This window comes from Eptesicus fuscus, chromosome 15, assembly GCF_027574615.1.
Source record: "Eptesicus fuscus isolate TK198812 chromosome 15, DD_ASM_mEF_20220401, whole genome shotgun sequence".
NCBI classification, from domain to species: Eukaryota; Metazoa; Chordata; class Mammalia; order Chiroptera; family Vespertilionidae; genus Eptesicus; species Eptesicus fuscus.
Window position 1 is genome coordinate 36,162,971 of NC_072487.1, and position 20,813 is coordinate 36,183,783.

The 20,813-nt window shown below is 34.9% G+C and overlaps 1 protein-coding gene across 1 annotated transcript in view; it reads left to right on the forward strand.

The window, feature by feature from the left end:
• The window catches only part of SMC5 (structural maintenance of chromosomes 5), an 81,457-nt gene that overhangs the window by 36,029 nt on the left and 24,615 nt on the right, over positions 1-20,813 (forward strand). The window contains exons 9-15 of the mRNA XM_008142107.3: positions 5,539-5,794; positions 8,331-8,485; positions 12,470-12,583; positions 16,426-16,520; positions 17,123-17,255; positions 20,000-20,173; positions 20,274-20,443. Of these exons, the coding sequence (XP_008140329.1) occupies positions 5,539-5,794; positions 8,331-8,485; positions 12,470-12,583; positions 16,426-16,520; positions 17,123-17,255; positions 20,000-20,173; positions 20,274-20,443 (1,097 nt within the window). The remainder of the gene's footprint in view (positions 1-5,538; positions 5,795-8,330; positions 8,486-12,469; positions 12,584-16,425; positions 16,521-17,122; positions 17,256-19,999; positions 20,174-20,273; positions 20,444-20,813) is intronic.

Consider the following 20,813-nt stretch of genomic DNA (forward strand, 5'->3'; position numbering starts at 1 on the left):
GTTAAGCCTTGATTGTTGTTGGTATCACTTGGAGGAATTGACTTCCAGGCCATTTATTTGGCTGTGAGGATCAGCTGTATCTACTCTGGGAGAACTTCTGTGCTGGAGACACCCTTATGAGACAAGACTTGCAAAAGCCTCTGTGCTCAGCTTGGATGGGGCGGAGTCTCAGGGCGGAGCAGACAGCATTTGTTTCCTGTCAGCCCTGCCCTAATAGGCTCCTGTGTCTCAGTGTCCTGTAGTAATCGCTGTAAACACTTCTGAGAGAAAACCACCCTTGAGTTTCGCCCGTTGCCAGACAGTCCAGTTTCTCCCCGAATGAGTCTGGGTCCCCAGAGTCTCGCCCGGAACTGGAGTTCAGAGCAGTCGGGAGTTTTTGTCTCCCTCCCGCTTGATAAAGCCAGCCGCGTACTCAGTTGCCGCCCTCTCCGCTCGCGCGACTCAGTACCTCTGCCTTCCACAGTTCCTCTGAGTCTCAGTGTGCCTTTCTCTTTTCTGACATTCCAGTTTCACCCCGTATGAGTCTGGGTCCCCAGAGTCTCACTCGGAACTGGAATTCAGCACAGTTGGGAGCTTTAGTCTCCCTCCCACTTGAGAAAGCCAACTGCGCACTCAGTTGCCAGTCCTCTCCACGCGCGCATCTCTGTACCTCTGCCTCCTGAAGCTCCTCTGAGTCTCGGTGTGCTTTTCTCTTTCTTTCTAGTTGTAGAATTTCCACTCAGCCAGCCTTCCTGTGGTTCTGCATGATGTCCGTTTTGACTTTTAGTTGTAGTTTTGAAATTGTTGTGCAAGACAGCAGTTTAGGTGTTACCTATGCCACCATCTTGGTTTCCTCCAGTTATCCTTTCGATGTCTATAAGGTCTGTAATGATACAGTGATACCCCTGTTCCATTCATGATATTGTAATTTGTTTCTTCTGGGATTGTTTTTTGTTTTATCAATCTTGTGAGAGTTTTGTTAAATTTAATATTGTTTTTTTAAAGAACCATCCTTTTGTTTCATTGATTTTTCTCTTTTCAATTTCATTGATATTGTTCATATTTTTATTATTTCCTTTCCTCTGCGTAAGTAGGTATAGTTTGCTCCTTTTTTTTTTTTTTTAGGCTCTTAAGGTAAAAGCTCAGATTGAGACTTTTCATCTTGTGTATGAACTTATTAGTATAAATTTTCCTCATTGCTCTTTTAGACTTGTCCACAAATTCTGATACATTGTATTTTTTGGTTGGTTTGTTTGTATTTTCATTTATCTTGAAATCACAATTTGTTTATTCATTTGCCATTGGTGGACATTTAGGTTTTTGCTTTAGGGATATAATCAATAAAGCTGCCATAAATATTTCATATACATTTATTTATGAACATGTATTTTTGTTTCTCTGATAATATTCTAGAAGTAGAATATCATAGGCCAAATAGTTTCCCAAAATGATTGTTAGTAATTTATTGTAATTAATTAAAGTTGACTGTGATGGCTTAAATTTTTTTATAAATTGTTCTTCATAAATAATTTGAGAAACACTGATTAGAGTAGCCTTGCAGGATTAGATTTAGTTAGGTAGCTATGAGAACTCCCCTTACATTATACAAGATAAAGCAGAGTGAGTACTGTTGGAAGTTAGGGTGATAGATAAGAAAATGGAAAAAAGCACTCTGATCAAAGTACTCTGATTTTGAATATGCCATTAGAAGTGTAAGACAAGAACATTAGCTGAGTGATTAGAGAACCTATAGCAATAAAGAATTGAGGAAGGAGGGTAAGATGTGAACTCCTCTCAGAATGTAACAAATTACAACTACATTTGTTAGAGAAATGCAATAGGTTGTTTGAAGTGCCTATTTAAGTTTTGTGGCCATAGATTTAAAGTGTGGCCGATTTTAGAGAGTTTCTCCAATTAGTTTAATTGCTTACATACAGATAGATAGAATGTATATAGTTAAGTTTAAAAAGAACTAGGCTTTCTCCTGGCCTGTGTGATAATAGGATTAGTGGTGTATCCATAGGTCTTTGCAAGGGAGTGGTTATAGTGGAGGGTTCTGGAACCTCGGCAGGTTAAGGAAAGAAATGATGGATTTTTTAAAAGGTACTCAGGTCAATGGATTGCAGAACCCTATGGGGGTCAAAGGATGGTTGGAATAGGCATACTATAGCAAATAAAATGGAAGGAAAAGAAATGGTGATCAAAGAGTAGTATTGTGGATATAGAGTTTTCAGAAGTATGATTTAGGGGAGATTTACATGATCTACAATGTAACAGTAAGAGAAGTTGGATGAGGAAGGAGGGCTTTAGGTAAAGATGGGTGAAGTTGCCCTAGCCGGTTTGGCTCAGTGGATAGAGTGTTGGCCTGTGGACTGAAGGGTCCCGGGTTTGATTCCGGTCAAGGGCATATGCCAGGGTTGTGGGCTCGATCCCCGGTAGGGGTGTGCAGGAGGCAATCAATCAACGGTTCTCTCTCATCATTGATGTTTCTATCTCTCTCCCCCTCTCCCTTTCTCTCTGAAATCAATAAAATATATACATATATATACGTGTGTGTGTGTGTGTATTTAAAAATTAAAAAAAAAGATGGGTGAAGTTGAAGAAGTCAAGGTACACAGAGGCCAAAGAGTTAGATTTATTTTTCAGTATGTATATTTAAGTCTCATGATGACAGACATAGTGATGGAGAGGACAGCATTGAGTCAGTCTGGTATTAAAGTCATCACTGAGTGAAGAGGGTAAGGAAGAATTTTGAGGGAGGTAGGTAATGACCTAGCGACAAAGATGATGGTGGTAAAGTCTGATCATATGGTCTTCAAAGGAACTGAAGTGGGGCTGTTAATGGAGGAAGTAGTATAGTGGGGATTAATCAGGATACCTTCCTCACCTCTGAGTCCTAAAGTGTTCTGAAGGATTATGGAAGGAAAAGGTCACACTTCAGAGGGCTCTAGGGAAAAAGCGTGTCAGGAATAGCCAAATTTTAGTTAGTACAAGAAGAGAAATGAAAGATAGCAGAAATGGTATCCTAGTGAAGATTGGTGATCTAGGAGGCTTGGACTTACTGTGCCAGAGCTAATAAACACGGGTATGATGGCATTAGTCATAGTTTCTTGGATGATTTTTTGGTACCTAAGATGTGTCTTCTTTTTGCTGAGAGGGCAAGATTATTTTGAATTTTTTTTAAATTTTATTGTTTAAGGTATTACAAATAATAGTACATGTGTCTCCTTTTTATTTTAAATTTCTTGTTGTTTTCCATGGACTTGGACTTCCTCATGTGTTTGGTGATTCTTAACTCTATGCCTGTCTTCTATGATATGCCTATTTATTCTCTTGAATGGCTTGGACTCTCCTGGTTAAACTCTGTGGCTTATTGTTTGCTTTCTTCTTTTAGACCCATTGAATATTGTTAATTTTCAGATATATAACTCAATTTTTCAAATATTTTTTTTCTCCTTTGTATTGGTACAGGTGAAGGGATTATGTTTCGTTTACTATCTTAACATTTCCAAAGCTAAGTTTTTAGGAAGAAATTGGTACCAACCCATTCCAATAATAGAGAATTGGTAAAATGTAGTATATCCATATAACAGGACATTATGCAGGTATTAGAATTTTATTTTGCAAGGACATATGAGGATAATGAGAAACTGCTTTCAATACATTTTTAGTCATGCCATTTGGTAAAACATGTTCTATAGATAGGCAATAAAATGTAAATATGTAAGCGCATTAAGATTATAGATTTTAAAAGTATGTATTGATTTCAAAGAGGAAGAGAGAGAGAGAGAAACATCAGTGATGAGAGAGATCATTGATTGGTTGCCTCTTTCACGCCCCCTACTGGGAATCAAGCCCACAACATGGGCATGTGCCCTGAAGGAAACTGAACCCTGACCTCCTAGTTAATAGGTTGATACTTAACCACTGAGCCATGCCAGCCAGGCAAGATTATAGAATCAGTATGTTGTTTCTTTTATAATGAGGAGAGAATAAATGTGACTTGGAAAGAAAGTGAGCGAATAGGCAAATTATGAGATGTGTTAGCCTTGTCTGTCTGTACTATTAAAGGATAAATATGTAAATTGATCATCACTTTGCGACATCCACAGCCAATCAGGAGTGATTCTGCAAATTAACCCGACAAATATGATGGCAGCCCTGCCCTCTGGCCACTCCGGGCCTCTGGGCAGCACGCCTCCTTAGGGCCTCCCTGTGGCACTCCACACCTGTCAACCGTCCTTGTAGCCTCCCTGTGGCCCAGCCCCCGGCCTCAGAGGCAACCCTCTGGTGCCTGAGGTCGTAGCTCCCAGTGTCTGGCGTCTCCCTCTACCCCACCCCTGCCCTGCTGCTCTGATAAAACCCTAGCATTGGAGCAGCCCCATGGGTATGTACGTGTGTGGGAGCTCACTCGGTGCACAGTTAGCGTGCCTCAGGATCCCCGGGCCAGCTACGGGGCGATGGTGGTGGCCATGGCGGCAGCGACAGGTGGCTCAGCTTTGTTTTGAATAGATGGAAGAGGCCACCTACACAGTAACCCAAATGATCAGATCTCCCTCCTCCCTATCTCGGCAAATCGGGAGGGGCGATGGGCGTGGAGGCGGAGGGCGGAGGAGGAAGGGGGCCAGTTGCATCCCACTTTCACAATGGGAAAGTGAAATGCACTAGCGTACCCAACCTCGCCAGCCCTCCCCGCCTGCCTCCCCCCACCTCTTCTCCCCTGCGCCTCCCCGAGAGCACCAGTGCTGCACAGAGGGACTCTCCGGAGAAGGAGGGTGAGGAGGAAGTGGCGCCAGAGCGTGCAGGGCTTGTTACCGCCGCCGCCGCCACTGCACAGGCTGCCAGAGCGACCCTGCCGTATGCTGGCAGCCAGGGGAAGGAAGGCCTATTCTTGCATGAATCTTCGTGCATTGGGCTTCTATTTTTGATACAAAATTCTATTTTATTTAATAAAGTGGGTGCTGTCTGTTTTGACAAAAATTTCACTGACGACTTATATGTAGGGGTTTTTAAAAAAATAATTTACCCCGAATATAAGTTAACAAATGTAAACATATAGGTTGATGTTTAAAAATCTCACAGTTAATTTGAAGTGTTAGGAAATAATTTTGTTGGAAGAAAATAGTTTAGTTTAAAATTAATAGGGTAAAATAATCATCATTTCTATTATTAACTTTATTCAAAGTACCATACTGTGTGACTTTTAATTTCAGTGTTATGATATGAATGAAGCATGTATTTACTTCCTTTAAATATCTAGAAAGTAAATACATGCTTTCTAGATACTTGGTTGGCTTTATAAAGAATTTTGTTTATTCAGCAAATACTTAATGAGCGTTAACTATATTTTAAACACTGCTCTAGGTACTTAAGATGTGAACAAGTAAAGATATAGGTAACCTGGTAAGAGTAACAGTCTAATTCTAGCAGGGTAAGTTTTAGTGAGGAAAACAATCATGTTCTTAGATTTTTGCATTTTTAAAACTATATTACTATAAAAACCTTACAAACTAGGAGAAAAAAAATATCTCCAGTACTAACTGTCTTTTGTTTTATTAGATTGAGGAACTTCAGCAGGCTTTAACAGTAAAACAAAATGCAGAGCTTGACCGACAGAGGAGAATAAGTAATACCCGAAAAATGATAGAAGATTTGCAAAATGAACTGAGGACCACAGAAAACTGTGTGAATCTTCAACCCCAAATCGATGACATTACAAATGATCTGAGACGAGTTCAAGATGAAAAGGAATCATGTGAAAGCGAGATAATTGATAAGCTTAAAGAGAGGGAAACCCTAGAGAAGGAGAAAAAGAGTAAGTTTTATTAAACTTAGGATGAAGAGATATTTATATAATGGAGCTACATCTCTGACGATGGGCTTTCTTTTTCCCCCCTGATACCGTGTCTTTAAATATTCAGATCTCCCAGTTGAGGAAGCTCAGCTCATTTCTTCCAACTTGGTGCCTTAATTACCTATGGCTATCATGTATCATGATTTGCCAATGGCTGGCCATTGTCTTCAATCAAATTATGTCAATTTATTTAATTCTCTAAAAATGCTTTGCTTTCTTTACAGAGTCACTCACTATTAGTTCTCATATCAAATTTAAGCTTTTTATTCTAGCCTTCATAAACTTTCCATTTACTTTGTTCCTTGAAGCCTATCCAGTTATATCTTTTCTTTCCTTCTAAGCATGTCAAACTCGCGATAAATGAGGCATGTGGCCCTCTGGCCAGAAGTTTGACATGCTTGCGTATAGACCATGTGGATAGATCTATAGCATTATTCAAATAGAGGATATGCCATATTTGTTTTGCTCTGTATATATAAGATCAATTTTTAAAAAAGCACCCATTTTTATATATTTATCAAAGTACTCGATGTGTATAGTTAAAAAACAAAGAAAACTAGAACAGAAGGGAGGCCCAACATGTTGCTAACCTCCAGACCCCCTCTCAAGAGTAAGCACTTTTAACTACTTCAACACTTTTTTCTAATAGTTCTTCCTGTATTTTCAGCATATTCTTTTTTCACCATAGCTTAATTTGTCAATTTTAGACTTATTTTTATTGTTGACATTATTACAGCTATTCCCCAACCCCGCCCTTTACCCTCCTCCACCCAGCCCTGCCCCACCCAGGCCTTCACCACATTTATTGTCTGTGTTCATAGGCTACGCAAATTCTATATAATAAAAGGCTAATATGCAAAATGTCCCCTCGGGAGTTCGACCGCTTACTATGATGTGCACTGACCACCAGGGGGCAGTGCAGAATGAAGGAAGGCCCTGGCCAGCAGCCAGGGGAAGGCAGGTCCTATGGGCCCTGATTGCTGGCCAGGCCATGCATGAATTTTGTGCACTGGGCCTCTAGTATGTATATAAGTTCTTTGGTTAATCTCTTCCTACTTCCTCACCCTACTCCCCTCTGGGATCTGTCTGTCCCATGCATCCATGCCTTTGGACCTATTTTGTTTGTCAGTTTATTATACTCATTAGATTTCACATATAAGTGAGATCATGTGATATTTAGACATCTTCTTTTAATATTTTGTTACTTTAGATTTTTACTTAAACTCATAAATCCCCTTCCTATTATTATAGTTCCTCAAATGAAATTATTAGTTATTAATCATTAAAGTTTATTAATATAATGAATAATTTTTCTTTGTCATTTAACAGTTGTCATTATTTCTTTTTTCTTTTTTTTTTATATTTTATTGATTTTTTACAGGGAGGAAGGGAGAGGGATAGAAAGCTAGAAACATCAATGAGAGAGAAACATCGACCAGCTGCCTCCTGCACACCTCCTACTGGGGATGTGCCCGCAACCAAGGTACATGCCCTTGACCGGAATCGAACCTGGGACCTTTCAGTCCGCAGGCCGACACTCTATCCACTGAGCCAAACCGGTCTTGGCTGTCACTATTTCTTGAATGTATACTGTAAGCTAAAAATACTAGTACTCCTATCCTTTCTTTTCACTTTCCTCCCTTCTTACATTCTAAATTCTCTAATTGTACTCTGGTTTTTATATTGTTAAGGCTGAAAACATTTTGTTGAGAATCATAATCAAGTTTTATGTGCTTTATTTAAGGGTTAACTCTTAAGCTAGAAATATTAAGTATTATTCATATTATTTCAATGAAACTTGTTCATAGTATTGTATTATGATTTGATTTCCTTTCATTGATAGCTTTTTTAAAGGTTATAATTTACCTTTTTTTTTTAGCACCATTTTTACCATTTTCTTAAATTGAAAAAAAAACAACAACAACCTATCTTATCAGGCATTCTCTTGAGTTCTGGAGCCTACCATCCTTGTCCTTTCTAAACTGATTGTTTTCAAGGCCTTCTACATGGCAGTCATCTGGAATTTTTCTCAGATCCTTTTCTGTGTTGGATAAAGCTATTTCTGAATTCCATGTCTCCTGGGTGTTTTTTTCCTACATTATTCCCTCATTTTGTTAGAATATATCTTTAGGTAACCTCCTAACAAGGGGTACTAGGGAATTAATTTTAGAGTCTTGACATCCTAGAAAATATCTTTATTTCATTATTCCTTTTTTTCAATGTTGTATATATAATGGTAAGTTAAAAATAATTTTTCTCAGAATTTTGAATGCCTATTGTCATTCTTTTTTATCTGACCTATTTTTATTTTTAATTTTGATAGCTTAATCGCCTTTTATTCCAAGTGTTTGGAAATTTGAGAATGTTTTGTTGTGGATGGGTACTTGCTAAGTAGTGTTTGTAACTTGTGGATCTAAGATTTTTTTTGTGTGTTAATAGATTATTTTGCTAATGAAAGATTTCAGAGAAACAATATTTTCTCAATTTTCAATTTTAGGTGTGAATGATCAAATTGTACAATTTGACAATCTTATGAATCAAAAGGAAGATAAGCTGAGACAGAGATATCGTGATACTTATGATGCTGTTTTATGGCTGAGAAATAACAGAGACAAATTTAAGCAAAGAGTCTATGAACCCATAATGCTCATGGTAAGAGGTTTTGTTTATGTAGAATCTGTTATTTTTTTTTTTATTGTAATCATTATAGATTTTTGTTGTTGTAAGAATTCTTAGTCTTATTTATACCCCCTGATTTTTCATTGTCAGACTCGCAGCAACTGGTATACTGCTAAATCCATACATGGGCTTTTTAAAGGGCCCTTGATGAATACACCTGTGAACTTCTTTAGAAAGAAATATGAAAATGGCACTTTATTGACTAAGAACCATGTATAAAGTTAGCGTGGTTAGCTGGTTCCTTCTACAATTGCTATTCTTAGGTCATAGCAGGCAATAGATTAAATGCTGCCAAAGGGGTAAAAAGCTGCTGTAAATACATGTTGATATAAGGTACCTGACAGAGGTAGACAAGAAAATCACTTGCTACAGAAACAGAGCATTATAAGGATTCTGAGACTGAAACCAACAGTTTGACCTCATCAATATTTTATAGCATTTTTTTAAAAAATATTTATTGTTGAAAGTATTACAAATGTTCCCTTTTTTCCCCCATTGACCCTCCAGCCCTCCCCGGCCCTGTGTCCATGGGTTATGCTTACAAGGTCTTTGGTTGATTACTTTCCATCCACCCTCCCTCCCGAGATTCCATACTGTTCCATGCTTCCATTTCTCTGGATCCACTCCTTTTGATAGCTCTTATTGATGATCATTGATCATCAAGAATAGGATAAACTGTATTTAGTAAGTCATCTAATGAAGTGTGGCCATGGATTTAACAGGAAGATGTATATGTGAAATACTTTAAAAGTTTTGTCACAAAAAGTAAAAAACACATTCTTTGGTAATGATAGCTGTACATACATAATATTAACTTAGGGTTGTTTTAGTTAGATAATTTCTTGTACTTTAGAAAAGAATGTAGTATAGATTCTTGCAGGATTCATGAAAAATTCTATATTTTCCAAAACTCATGATTGCGTTATACTTCATTAAAGATCATTTCATAGTTTTTAAAATTACATCTTATAGTATTACATTAGCAAAATTAATATGCATAACACTGTATTCTATTCTTGCTAAGATGTATATCATTTAGATTATTTTTGGCAGATCAAAAAGGGAATATCTATTTTGGACCCAGGCATGGTTGTTTTGATTGATTTGGTAAGGTCTGGGAGAAAATACAAGAAAAAATATCGTGCCTGGCCCATGTGCCTCAGTGGTTGAGCTTTGACTCATGCACCAAGATGTCACTGGTTGGATTCCTGGTCAGGACACATGCCCGGGTTGTGGGCTCGATCTCCAGTAGGGGGTGTGCAGGAGGCAGCCGACCCATGTTGATGTTTCTCTCATCAATGTGTCTCTTTCCCTCTCCCTTCCTCTCTCTCTAAAATCAATAAAAACATATTTTTTTTAAAAAAGGAAAAATATTGTATAAAAAAATAAAATAAAAAGGAAAAATATTGTGATCCTTAGTATAAGTTACAGTCAAGTGTGATTGTCATCATATTTTTATTAAAATGCCAATTTCAAAATAATACTTTAGAACTTTATTAGATATTTTATCCTCTTTTCACTTGGTTTTTTTTAATAGTGGCCTATCACTAACTTGGATGACTAGCTGGCATATATTGTCATTTTACAAATCTTTGAGATACAATGATAGACTCTGCTTTTTTACCCTTCCTGGAATAACCCTTCCCCTTTTCTACTTCCTTCCAAATGTATTCCCATACACACTTAACTCAATTTGGTTAAGTTCAGATTTAGTTTGAAATGCAGCCATCTTCATAAGCAAGTTAACAATATGTAAACTTAAAATTTTAGTCGTATAACTTGTCAATTAGCAATCCGTTTTCATGAATTATTTTTAACAATTTCAATACCGAATTGGAGAAATGTGGGAAAATGTTTTTACACTTACACTCCACAGTAGTGTTTATAATAGCAGAATGATGGGGCAAAAGAACAAAGTTTTCAAAGATATTGTTAGTTATGTAAATTACCCTAGGTCCTTATATTGGAATACTGTGCGGCCATTAAAAATGTTGTTGTAGGTTCTATTTATATAAAAGGATATTTGTGACATGTTAATGAATTATTAAAAAGACTACAGAATAGGATGTTTAGAAAGATTTCATTTTTAAAAATTGTCAAACAGAATGCTGTCATTAACCACCAGATCATCTTGGAGTACTACATACACTTCCTATGTCTGCCTGTCTGTCTTACTACTGTGACTAAGAAGATGTGGCTTTGGAGAACTTTACCAAATATTTTCTTCACCAATCTTATGAGAAGGAGCATGCTAAGAAACTGATAAGCTGCAAAGCCAACAAGGTGGCCAAATCTTCCTTCTGGATATCAGGAAACCAGATCATGAATGCAGTGGGAGTATGCATTACACTTGAAAAAAAGTGCAAATCAGTTTCTACTGGAAGTGAACAAACTGGCCAGTGAATAATCCCCCCTCCCCACTTCTGTGACTTCCTTTAGAAGTATTACCTAAATTAGCAAGTGAAACCCATCAAAGATTTGAATGACCATGTAACCAACTTACACAAGAAGAGGGCTCCAGAATCTGACATAACAGAGTATCTGACAAGTACATCCTGGGAGAGAATGATAATGAGAGCTAAATTCTAGGTGGCTTATTCATAGCTATAAAAAAATTATTTCTACTTCCTATAGTCATATTGGGGTTACTGTTGCATACTCTTTCTATAAGTTGGGTCAAATATCCACATTTTCTTTCAGTTGTGCTATTCCTTCCAATAAAGTAATGTGGTGCCCTCTTCCTCCCTCCCCCCAAATGTGAAGAAATAGATACTAAATGTTTATAGTGTTTATGTCCAGGTAATAGTATTTTATGTGGTTTTCATTTTATTTTGTTTGATTGTATATCTTTCTCCATTTTTCTATACTGATTGATATTCTGTAATTTAAAATAGAGAGTAATGTTGGACAGCATTTACGTAACAAGTGCTGTACTAATTTTTTTCATTGTAACTCTTAATTCACATTTATTTCTATGAGGTATAGACTGATTTACTTTACCCATTTATAGGATGAAATAAGTAAACTTTTCAGAGATTTTAGTTCAAGGTTACACACAGGATTTGAAGTAACATCTGTCTGACCCCAGAGCCCTAGCTTTTAACTAGTGTGCTGCATTTTATATTTTTATAAAGTTTTTGTTTTTGTTTTTCAAGAAAGCTGATTTCCATCTGCTGGAGTTAATCTCTCCCTTTAAATTTCCTAGAGAGCATTTTTATATACCTCTGTTATAGAGATTTATTGTACTGTACTTTTTATCATATTTATCATTTGCGATAAATAATAGATTGGACTCTTGAAAATTTTTCCTGACCTCTTTGTATCATCAAATACCAGTGAGTCTCAGCATGCAGATATGTCTAATTAGCTGGTATTTTTAAGCAAATCGTTACGTTTTTATGCTCTAGTGGTACTAGCCTTGGGTTTCTCCTGAAGACACTAATAGTACAATTCATAGCTAGTTTTTTCCATTCATTTCATAATTTTATTCAGGTATTTGTGCTTTTGTACCAGTTAGTTATTGCCATGTATAATATTAATTCCTCTTAAAGATTAAGAAGAAAAAAGTTCGGGGACAGATGAGAAATGTTTTTACTTACAGGTCACAATCTAAGACTGTTTCAGTGTTTTCAATGAGTTGACCAGAAAGGAACTTTATTATTACATAATACCAAAACCACTATGCATCAGGTACTATTCAAGTCTTAGCTTTCATTTTATGATGTATTGGATGTTTCTGGGTAATAATTTAGATTAAGTAGATGTTTTATAATGTTGACCCTTCAATAACAAGTTGTTTTGTTTTTTGGGGTTTTGTATTTTTGTTTGTTTTTTGGTCTCCCTTTTTTTCGGCCATCAAATTTAATCTGATTAAATCTACATTAAATATGATTGTTTTCTAGTACTCTGTTTGAATTTCAAGAAAATCAACTTATTTTTTCTCTTTGTTTTCTTTAGATCAATATGAAAGATAATAAAAATGCCAAATATATTGAAAACCATATTCCATCAAATGACTTGAGAGCCTTTGTATTTGAGAGTCAAGAAGATATGGAGGTTTTCCTCAAAGAGGCAAGTATAAACAATCATATTTTGACTCGGCACTTCTAGTGAATTTTAAAATTCAAACTAGAGCAAAAAGTGTTAATGACTAATTTTACCAGCTGTAACTCTGGTGTTAGCAACTCTTTTAATAATTTCTGTCCTATCTATGCTATTATTGGGAAATGAATTTGTTTTATAAGAGGAAAAACAGCCTATACTCCCCTCTGTAACATAGTTTTGAAATTAACATTTGAAATTAATATGAATAGTAATTCTGTGACATTGTCTAAAAAGATAGAAACATAATGATGGACTTTTGGTCTTCAACATCCTTTTGGGAACTATATTAGAATGAACTTAGTTTATCTTTGGATGGGAAATCTGATGTTATTGTTTGATATAAATTAATCTTCAAAAAAGGAGAATCCTGTATCTGGCTAGAAAACACCACTAACCAAGAAGCTAAGCCTCTGAAAGGTAGCTTAGATTGGGAGTTAAGAACATAGACTGCACAGTTAGGCTGCCAGAATTTGAATTCTGACTTTGATACTAACTTGGGCATGTTGCCTAAATGTTGTGAGACTCAGTTTCCTCAACTCTAAAATGAAGATAATACTATCTACTTCATAATACTTTTGTGAGGATTAAATGAAAAAGTATTAGCTAGTGCTTGTTAGCTATTGTATTTATTATGTCTATATTGTTATATAGCTATTGTATTTATTATGTCTATATTGTTATATAGCCATATAATATATAGTATATGTTAGCTATATATGCTATATATCCTGTCAGTAAGATTTTTTTTTCCTTTGCATATGCCATCTACTTCTTTTAAAGCCCAGAAAGATTTTGTTTATTTAAACCTTTGTAAGTCTAAGTGAGGACAAGATCCTAAATCAGCTCAAGTGGGCCTCTATTTGTCTGGTACACAAGTGATTAGATTAGAAAATTTTCTTGCTTTGGCTTTTACCATATTGTCCTCCATGTCGTTTGGGAGTTGGTAGGGAATATGACTATATGGTGACTGCATAAAAAGATTGAATGTATGAAATTATAAAATGGACTTCAAAAAATTAAACATTTGTGTATTTTAGGTCTAATTTAAGCCAAACCAGTGAGTTAGTGATCTAGTATCAGAGCTCATTCAAGAAGTAGGTTGCTTGGGTTACAAGTCTGTGATATACCACATATTGTGAAGGGTGTTCAGTCAGGTGTTATTAAGATGATTTCTATCTTGAAAGTCACCAGCTTAGCCTATATTGAGTACCCTGCTTTGCCTCAAAAACACATGCTTCCTCTGTGCTAAGTATTTGAACTGTGTATTGATATGATTTAAGTTCCTAAAAATTAGACCTTTATTATTTTCTTATTGTGCTGTTAGCAATGAACTTTTCAAAGGGTCTCATAAGTAAGACCAGAACTTCCTCTTACATGTATGACTTTTTATGTATTTTTTTAAAGTATATTTTGTTGATTTGAGAGGGTAAGAGAGAGAGAGAAACATCAATGATGAGAAAGAACCATTTATTAGTTGCCTGCTGCACGCCCTCTACTGGGGGTCAAGCCCATAACCTGGGCATGTGCCCTTGACCAGAATTGAACCTGGGATTCAGTCCACAGGCCGACACTCTATCCACTGAGCCAAACCAGTTAGGGCTTTTATGTATTTTTAATTGTGAAATTTATTGTATGAACTAGAGTACATTTTCCATCTTTTTAGTAACTTACAAACCATCTTCACATTTTTTGCCATTTCATATACTACTGTGCACACCATCCTGTGTAGTGCTACTTTTTTTTAAAAAAGATTTCTCTCTTTAATTTCAAGAAAGAGGGGGAGAGAGAGAGAGAAACATCAGTGTGAGATCGAGACATCAGTTGGTTGCCTCCTGCACACTCCATGCATGGGATGATGCCCACTGGCCAGGGCAAACTATAGTATTACTTAATTTTTTTTATTTAAATCACTTTTTAAAATTTTTTTATTTAAATCACTTTTTAAAAAATATATATCTTATTGATTTTTAGAGAGATAAACATTGATGTGAGAACAAGACATTGATCAGCTGCCTCCTTCATGCCCTCTACTGGGATTGAACCTGCAACCGGGACATGTGCTTTGACGGAATCAAACCGACAACCTTTTCAGTGCTTGCGACAACATCCAACCAACTAACTCACACTGGCCAGGGCTAAATCACTTCACTTTTTATTACTCAAACAAAATATTCTGAAAGGGAGTTTAATATTACTGCAAAATTAGAAAACAGTTTGCACAACAATAAAGATAAAAACAATGTTAGTGCTAGATCTGTACTGTTCCTTATTGAAAGCAGAGAACATGATTATTTTTAAAAAGGGAGGGGGAGATAATAAGGAATTATACAGCAGTTTTCTCCCTGTGATTAGAAATATTGAAAGAGAATTGAAAAGGAAATTATTTTCTCATTGTAGAATTCTTTTATTTAGAGTAACCACTAAAGTAATATATTTTACAAACATAAATGAGAATCAATATTGTTTAATCTATACCTCCTGTTTCTTTTTAATAAATTTTCATTTTGATATAACTTTAAACTTACAGAAAATACGCAAGAGTATACATGGAAATAAATTCTGTATACCTTTTACCCAGATTCACTAATTATTTGCATTTTCCCTATTTGCTTTATTTCTCCATTGCAAAGTAGTCAGTTTTGCTATTACCCAATACATACGTTCCTAAAAATCATTATGCTATCCAAAATTATACAATAGAAACCCATCAGGCCTATGGGGAGAAAAATGACAGCATAGTTACACATTTAAGATTGTCAAGAAATATACAAATAGAATAAATATGGTACTTTGTTTTTAGAAAGACCTGAAGTTAGCTTGTGGAAGGAGGCATTGGAAGGGTTCAGTTTGTGAATTGTGTAGTGGGTCAAACAATTGAAAGTGCTTATCTAAAATTGGATAGAAAGCTGCAACACCAGATGTGGTTGGATAGGGCTCATAATACATGTGGTGACCGGAGGTAGCTGGTAGATGTTTGAGAGGAGTATATGTGTTTCTGTATTTGTGCACAAATTACATGTATTTCTCAGCAGCTAGGTTGAGTTGGGTGCAGTTTTCTGCATTCACCTAGATAAAAACCTCATTTTTTATAGATGGAATTGCATGTAAGCAAATGTGAAATCCATGTATTTCTTAAATTGTCTCCTAATATATCAGTTGCTCGGGACAAATATGTCTTCAAAACAAGTATTATACAAAACTATTTTTCTCCTTGTAATTATGTATGTGAAGATACTTTGAGACTATGTTGTATCCTATTCTTCATGAAACTAGGTTTAAGAATCAATGATTCTGCCCTAGCTGGTTTAGCTCAGTGGATAGAGTGTCAGCCTGAGGAATGAAGGGTCTGATTCCGATCAAGAGCACATGCCCTGGTTGCGGGCTCGATCCCCAGTAGGGGGCATGCAGGAGGCAGCCATTCAATAATTCTCTCTCCTCATTGATGTTTCTACCTCTCTCCTCTTTGAAATCAATTAAAAAATATTTAATTAAAAAATAAGATTATGCTGGTATCATAAAATGACTTGGGAAATTTCCCTCCTATTTTCTGAAAAAGAGTTCTGGTATTACTGCTTTTTTAACTGTTTCATAGAATTTATCAGTAAAAATTATAAAAGGAATGGACTCTTTGTAAAAACACAACTACAATATCAATATCACTAAAAATTTTTCTTGTACCATTAAATACCCTCTCAGTGTTCAAATTTCTGATCACCCCATGAATGCCAGTAGGAATACGTTAACTTTAAAAATCATTTTGATTGAGCATAGATGATTATTAAAATAATATTTTCCTTTTTTATATTCAGGTTCGTGACAATAAGAAATTAAGAGTGAATGCTGTTATTGCTCCCAGGAGTTCATATGCAGACAGAGCACCTTCAAGATCTCTAAATGAACTAAAGTAAGTCTTGAAAATATTAATAGAACTAACCTGTACCTTTTAAATATTGAGTAGCCATTTATCTTTTTAAAATATTTTAATTATCTTTTTGTCACATGTTTGTTATAGGCTGTATTATTTCACTTTAGGATCTCTACTTACGTCTAAAATAAGGAAAAATCCTAAGTTAATATATGATGATGATGTTTTAAATCATTGGAATAATATTGGACTATTTAATTAAAAATACCAAAATGCTTGGTTAATTAATGGGAAAATAAAGTGATAAAACATCACTTAATCAAAAATAATTTCCAGAGGACTAAATGGAAAAATTGCAATTATAAAACAGCAATAAGTAAATATCCTAGCTCTGAATGATGTAAGTAGACATTCTAAATATAAAATCAGTGGAAGAAATGTCAAAAAAACACATTAATAGTTTGTAATCATAAATATACAAAAATTAAAGCTTGACAAGGAAATAAATCTCAATATTAACCACTTAAGTGATTTTCAAATATACAAAGAAAAGACACTTATTTATTGGCTACTTGTCAACCATCAGATTTTTTTAAATGGCATTTTAAGAAGAAAAATCTAATAGGTGTTTTTTCTTTCAGACAATATGGGTTTTTCTCTTACTTACGAGAGTTGTTTGATGCACCTGCGCCTGTCATGAGTTACCTTTGCAGCCAGTATCATATTCATGAAGTTCCTGTAGGGACTGAAAGGACCAGAGAAAGAATTGAACGGGTGAGAAAGTACTAAATCAGTAGTTTCATTAAATTTTCTTAGCTTACACTCAAGGAAAAAAAATGTAAGAAATTTAAAGAAACTTTATCTTCTGTTGTTTTCAACCACACATAAATTATCTTTGTATTTTGTATTTTTAACATAACATAAAACAGTGCGTATTGACTAATACTTTATGACAGGAGTTATGTGGAGCTACCTAGAGTAAATAAATAATACCTATAGGGTCATTAAGTTAAAGCTTGAAAAAAAATACCTGGCATTCTTACCTGATTCTATTCTGCCTTGTTTGATGTACCTATGTTTAAACATTACATTAATGATTTAATCATTTAGATTCTTGTATTCTGGATTATCTTTCAGACAAATTATACTTCAGGATGGTAGGCTTCGATATAGTAAAACCTCCCTGTCTTAAAGCTTCCACTAAAGATTACCTCATATATCAGTGACCATCCTTACTTACTAGTGTCTCATTTTCCTGGCTTATTGTAGTACTTAGGCTTTTTTTTTTTAATCCATTGGATTCTTTAAAAAAAATTTTTTTATTTTTTTAATTACAGTTGACATTCAGTATTATATTAGTTACTGTGTACAACATAGTGGTTGGATTTTTATATAACTTACAACAAAGTGATCCCCCTGATAAGCCATTTTTTTTTCTATAATTCTTTTTTTTCTATAATTCTTTATTGTTGAAAGTATTACATATATCCCCCTTTTACCCAATTGACCACCCCAAGCCTTCAACACCCTATTGTCTGAGGCTATGGGTTATGCAAATATGATACAAGGTTTTTGGTTGATTATCTCCCACCCTCCCCCACCTTCCAGGCTTTTTTTTTTAATATACTAATTGCAATTTTATTTGGGTGACATTGGTTGATAAGATCATACAGGTTTCTCAAGGAACTCTTAGCTCCTATATTCTGCTAACACGGCTTAGAATTGTCTTCTTACAAGTTAACTCCAAAAATCCAAACTACATGTGTTGTTTGTATCACAGGCAGAAACAGGGAAGAAATCTCTTCTAAAACAGGTTTTTCCATAACACCAAGTTGCTCTATTAATACCACTTGTAAGCATCTAGGACCCAATTACAGACCTACTGTTACTTATAATATTGACTTTATTAGAAAGTGTGTTTAAAGTTTTTTAACAACTGGTTTACAGTTATTCCAGTGTAGCTCTCTGGTCTTAATTCTATGGTATGTAGAAAAAAGGACAAGACCATGTTCATAGATCAAACCAATTTCTGTCATAACTTTAGGTATAGGTAGGGCTGTCTGAAGGTGAGGGTAGCTTTACTATTGCAAAAAGACTATAGAAAATTCGGTAAGGGCTTTCAGTTTTACTTCGGAAATCCTTTTACTTTTTGAACAGTGCTTCATGTTGAATTATTTTCATGTACTTTAAGCCACCCAGAGAGCTGTTTTATTAGAGAAACAGCATTGGAATTTACATAATTTACATTAAAAGTAAAATTCATAGTAAGTCATATTTCCCTTCATCTCTTTTCAAATATTTTTCTTAACCTCTATTTTTATATAGGTGATGGTATTTTTAAAACACAATGAATGTTTCTTACACTGTATTGTTTTAGTGTCCAAGTTGGTGCTATATTGTAGATAAATACCTATAAATTATGATGAAATGCTTCTCAGACATGTGCATATACTGTAAAGTCCCTGACATTTTTTTGGCTATCTTTCAGAAGATATAAACTTTTGTTGAGGAAACTTCTTATCTTTATATCTGCAATCATATCTAGATAATGACAATATCAGCTATATTTCTTCCTTAGACTAACAATACATTTTTTATTGTAAGTTTTGCTTTATTATTGAATTCTAACATTTTAGGTTTTCTAACAATGATTATAACCTATTTATGGAATTGTTCTCAATTTCTAAGACTTTCCCCTTTGGTTAAATTTTCTGCTGATGCTCTTGATGTCCTTTTTGGTGGGAATGCCTTTCCCTCACCATCTCTCAGTTCAATCCCATTTAAAATTTATTTCCTGAAACTACCTGTTCTAGGCTTTCCCTTCATTCCAAATTATTCAGCATTTAGGGATGCCAGTTTATAAAATTTAGGGTGCTTAAATATGTCTTCTCTCTCCACTTAGACAATAAACTTCTGTAGAGAAGCCGTAATAGTATTGGTAATAAACCTTTAGAGATTAGAAAGAAACTATATTACAGCAGTTAATTCTTTATTCTACTCCTTGTATAAGTTCTTGAGAAAAAAGATCCTCCCAAAATGCAAAAATAAAGTCTCAATGTGAAATCCTTAAAAAGTGTTTCCATTAAGTATTCTCTCAAATATACAGGAATTGAATATAAGATTATATATCTTTGAACCGTATAACTGAAGGGAAGGAAGAGTAAGTGACTTACCTGAAATAACAGTTCAATGTATGGACACCTGGGTCCTGGTATCTTTTCGGTAGATACAATAAAGCTTCAAAAGTACACTTAGTTGGGAGAGATTGTATAGCGAAGTAGAATATAGCTAGCTTTGCTAGTTGTTTCGTTTTCTCCTAATTTTTTTTAATGTTATCTAAAATAACATAAAATGTATCAGCTACCTTTTTAGAGATATTGTTGGGTAAATTTTTAAAAAACAACTATACCTACTATATTTTGATCTCCTAAAATTCATTTGATCTGTATTTTCAATACTTTGGTCTTTTTAAATATATCAATTATTAGATGTGCACTGATACTTATTTTACATTGTAGGTAATACAAGAAACCCGATTAAAACAAATGTATACAGCAGAAGAAAAGTATGTGGTGAAAACTTCTTTTTATTCAAATAAAGTTATTTCTAGTAACACATCCCTAAAAGTAGCCCAGTTTCTCACAGTCACTGTGGATCTAGAGCAAAGAAGACACCTAGAAGAACATCTAAAGGTTGGTTTTTTAAAATTTATTAGAAAAAAATATTAACTGGATTTATAATACTTTAACTAGGGCTCTTTAAAATATATTAACAATTTTGAATATCCCATAGGAAATTAATAGAAAATTGCAAGCAGTGGAATCAGGGTTGATTGCTTTGCGTGAGAAGAACAAACATCTAGAACACAAAGATAATGAACTCAGACAACGAAAGAAGGAGCTTCTTGAAAGAAAAAACAAGAAAAGACAACTGGAACAAAAAATTAGTTCCAAACTAGGAAGGTATTTTGTATCCAGTTTCCTGGGGTGTGGTCGGGGGCCCAAAGCAGTATGGGATATTATTAGTTTACCCTGGAATGACACCATAATTTCCTTAAGCACATTTTGTAGTAATTTCTTTCTCAAACTTTAATCCTACTACCAGGGGAAATGAATATTGGCTTTTAGTTTCAAGGTTTTTCCCATATCTTACTACATCGTAGCTCAGATCTTTTTGTTGTTCTTTTATGCTTCTTGCCTATAGAATAAAGATATAGCTATTAATGACATAATCAGCCTTTAATAATAAATGATGGCTCATTGGCTTGAGTAAGATGTAAGTTTAACTTGACCTAATATAATATAGTATGTGTTTCTAAACACATTCAGAAAT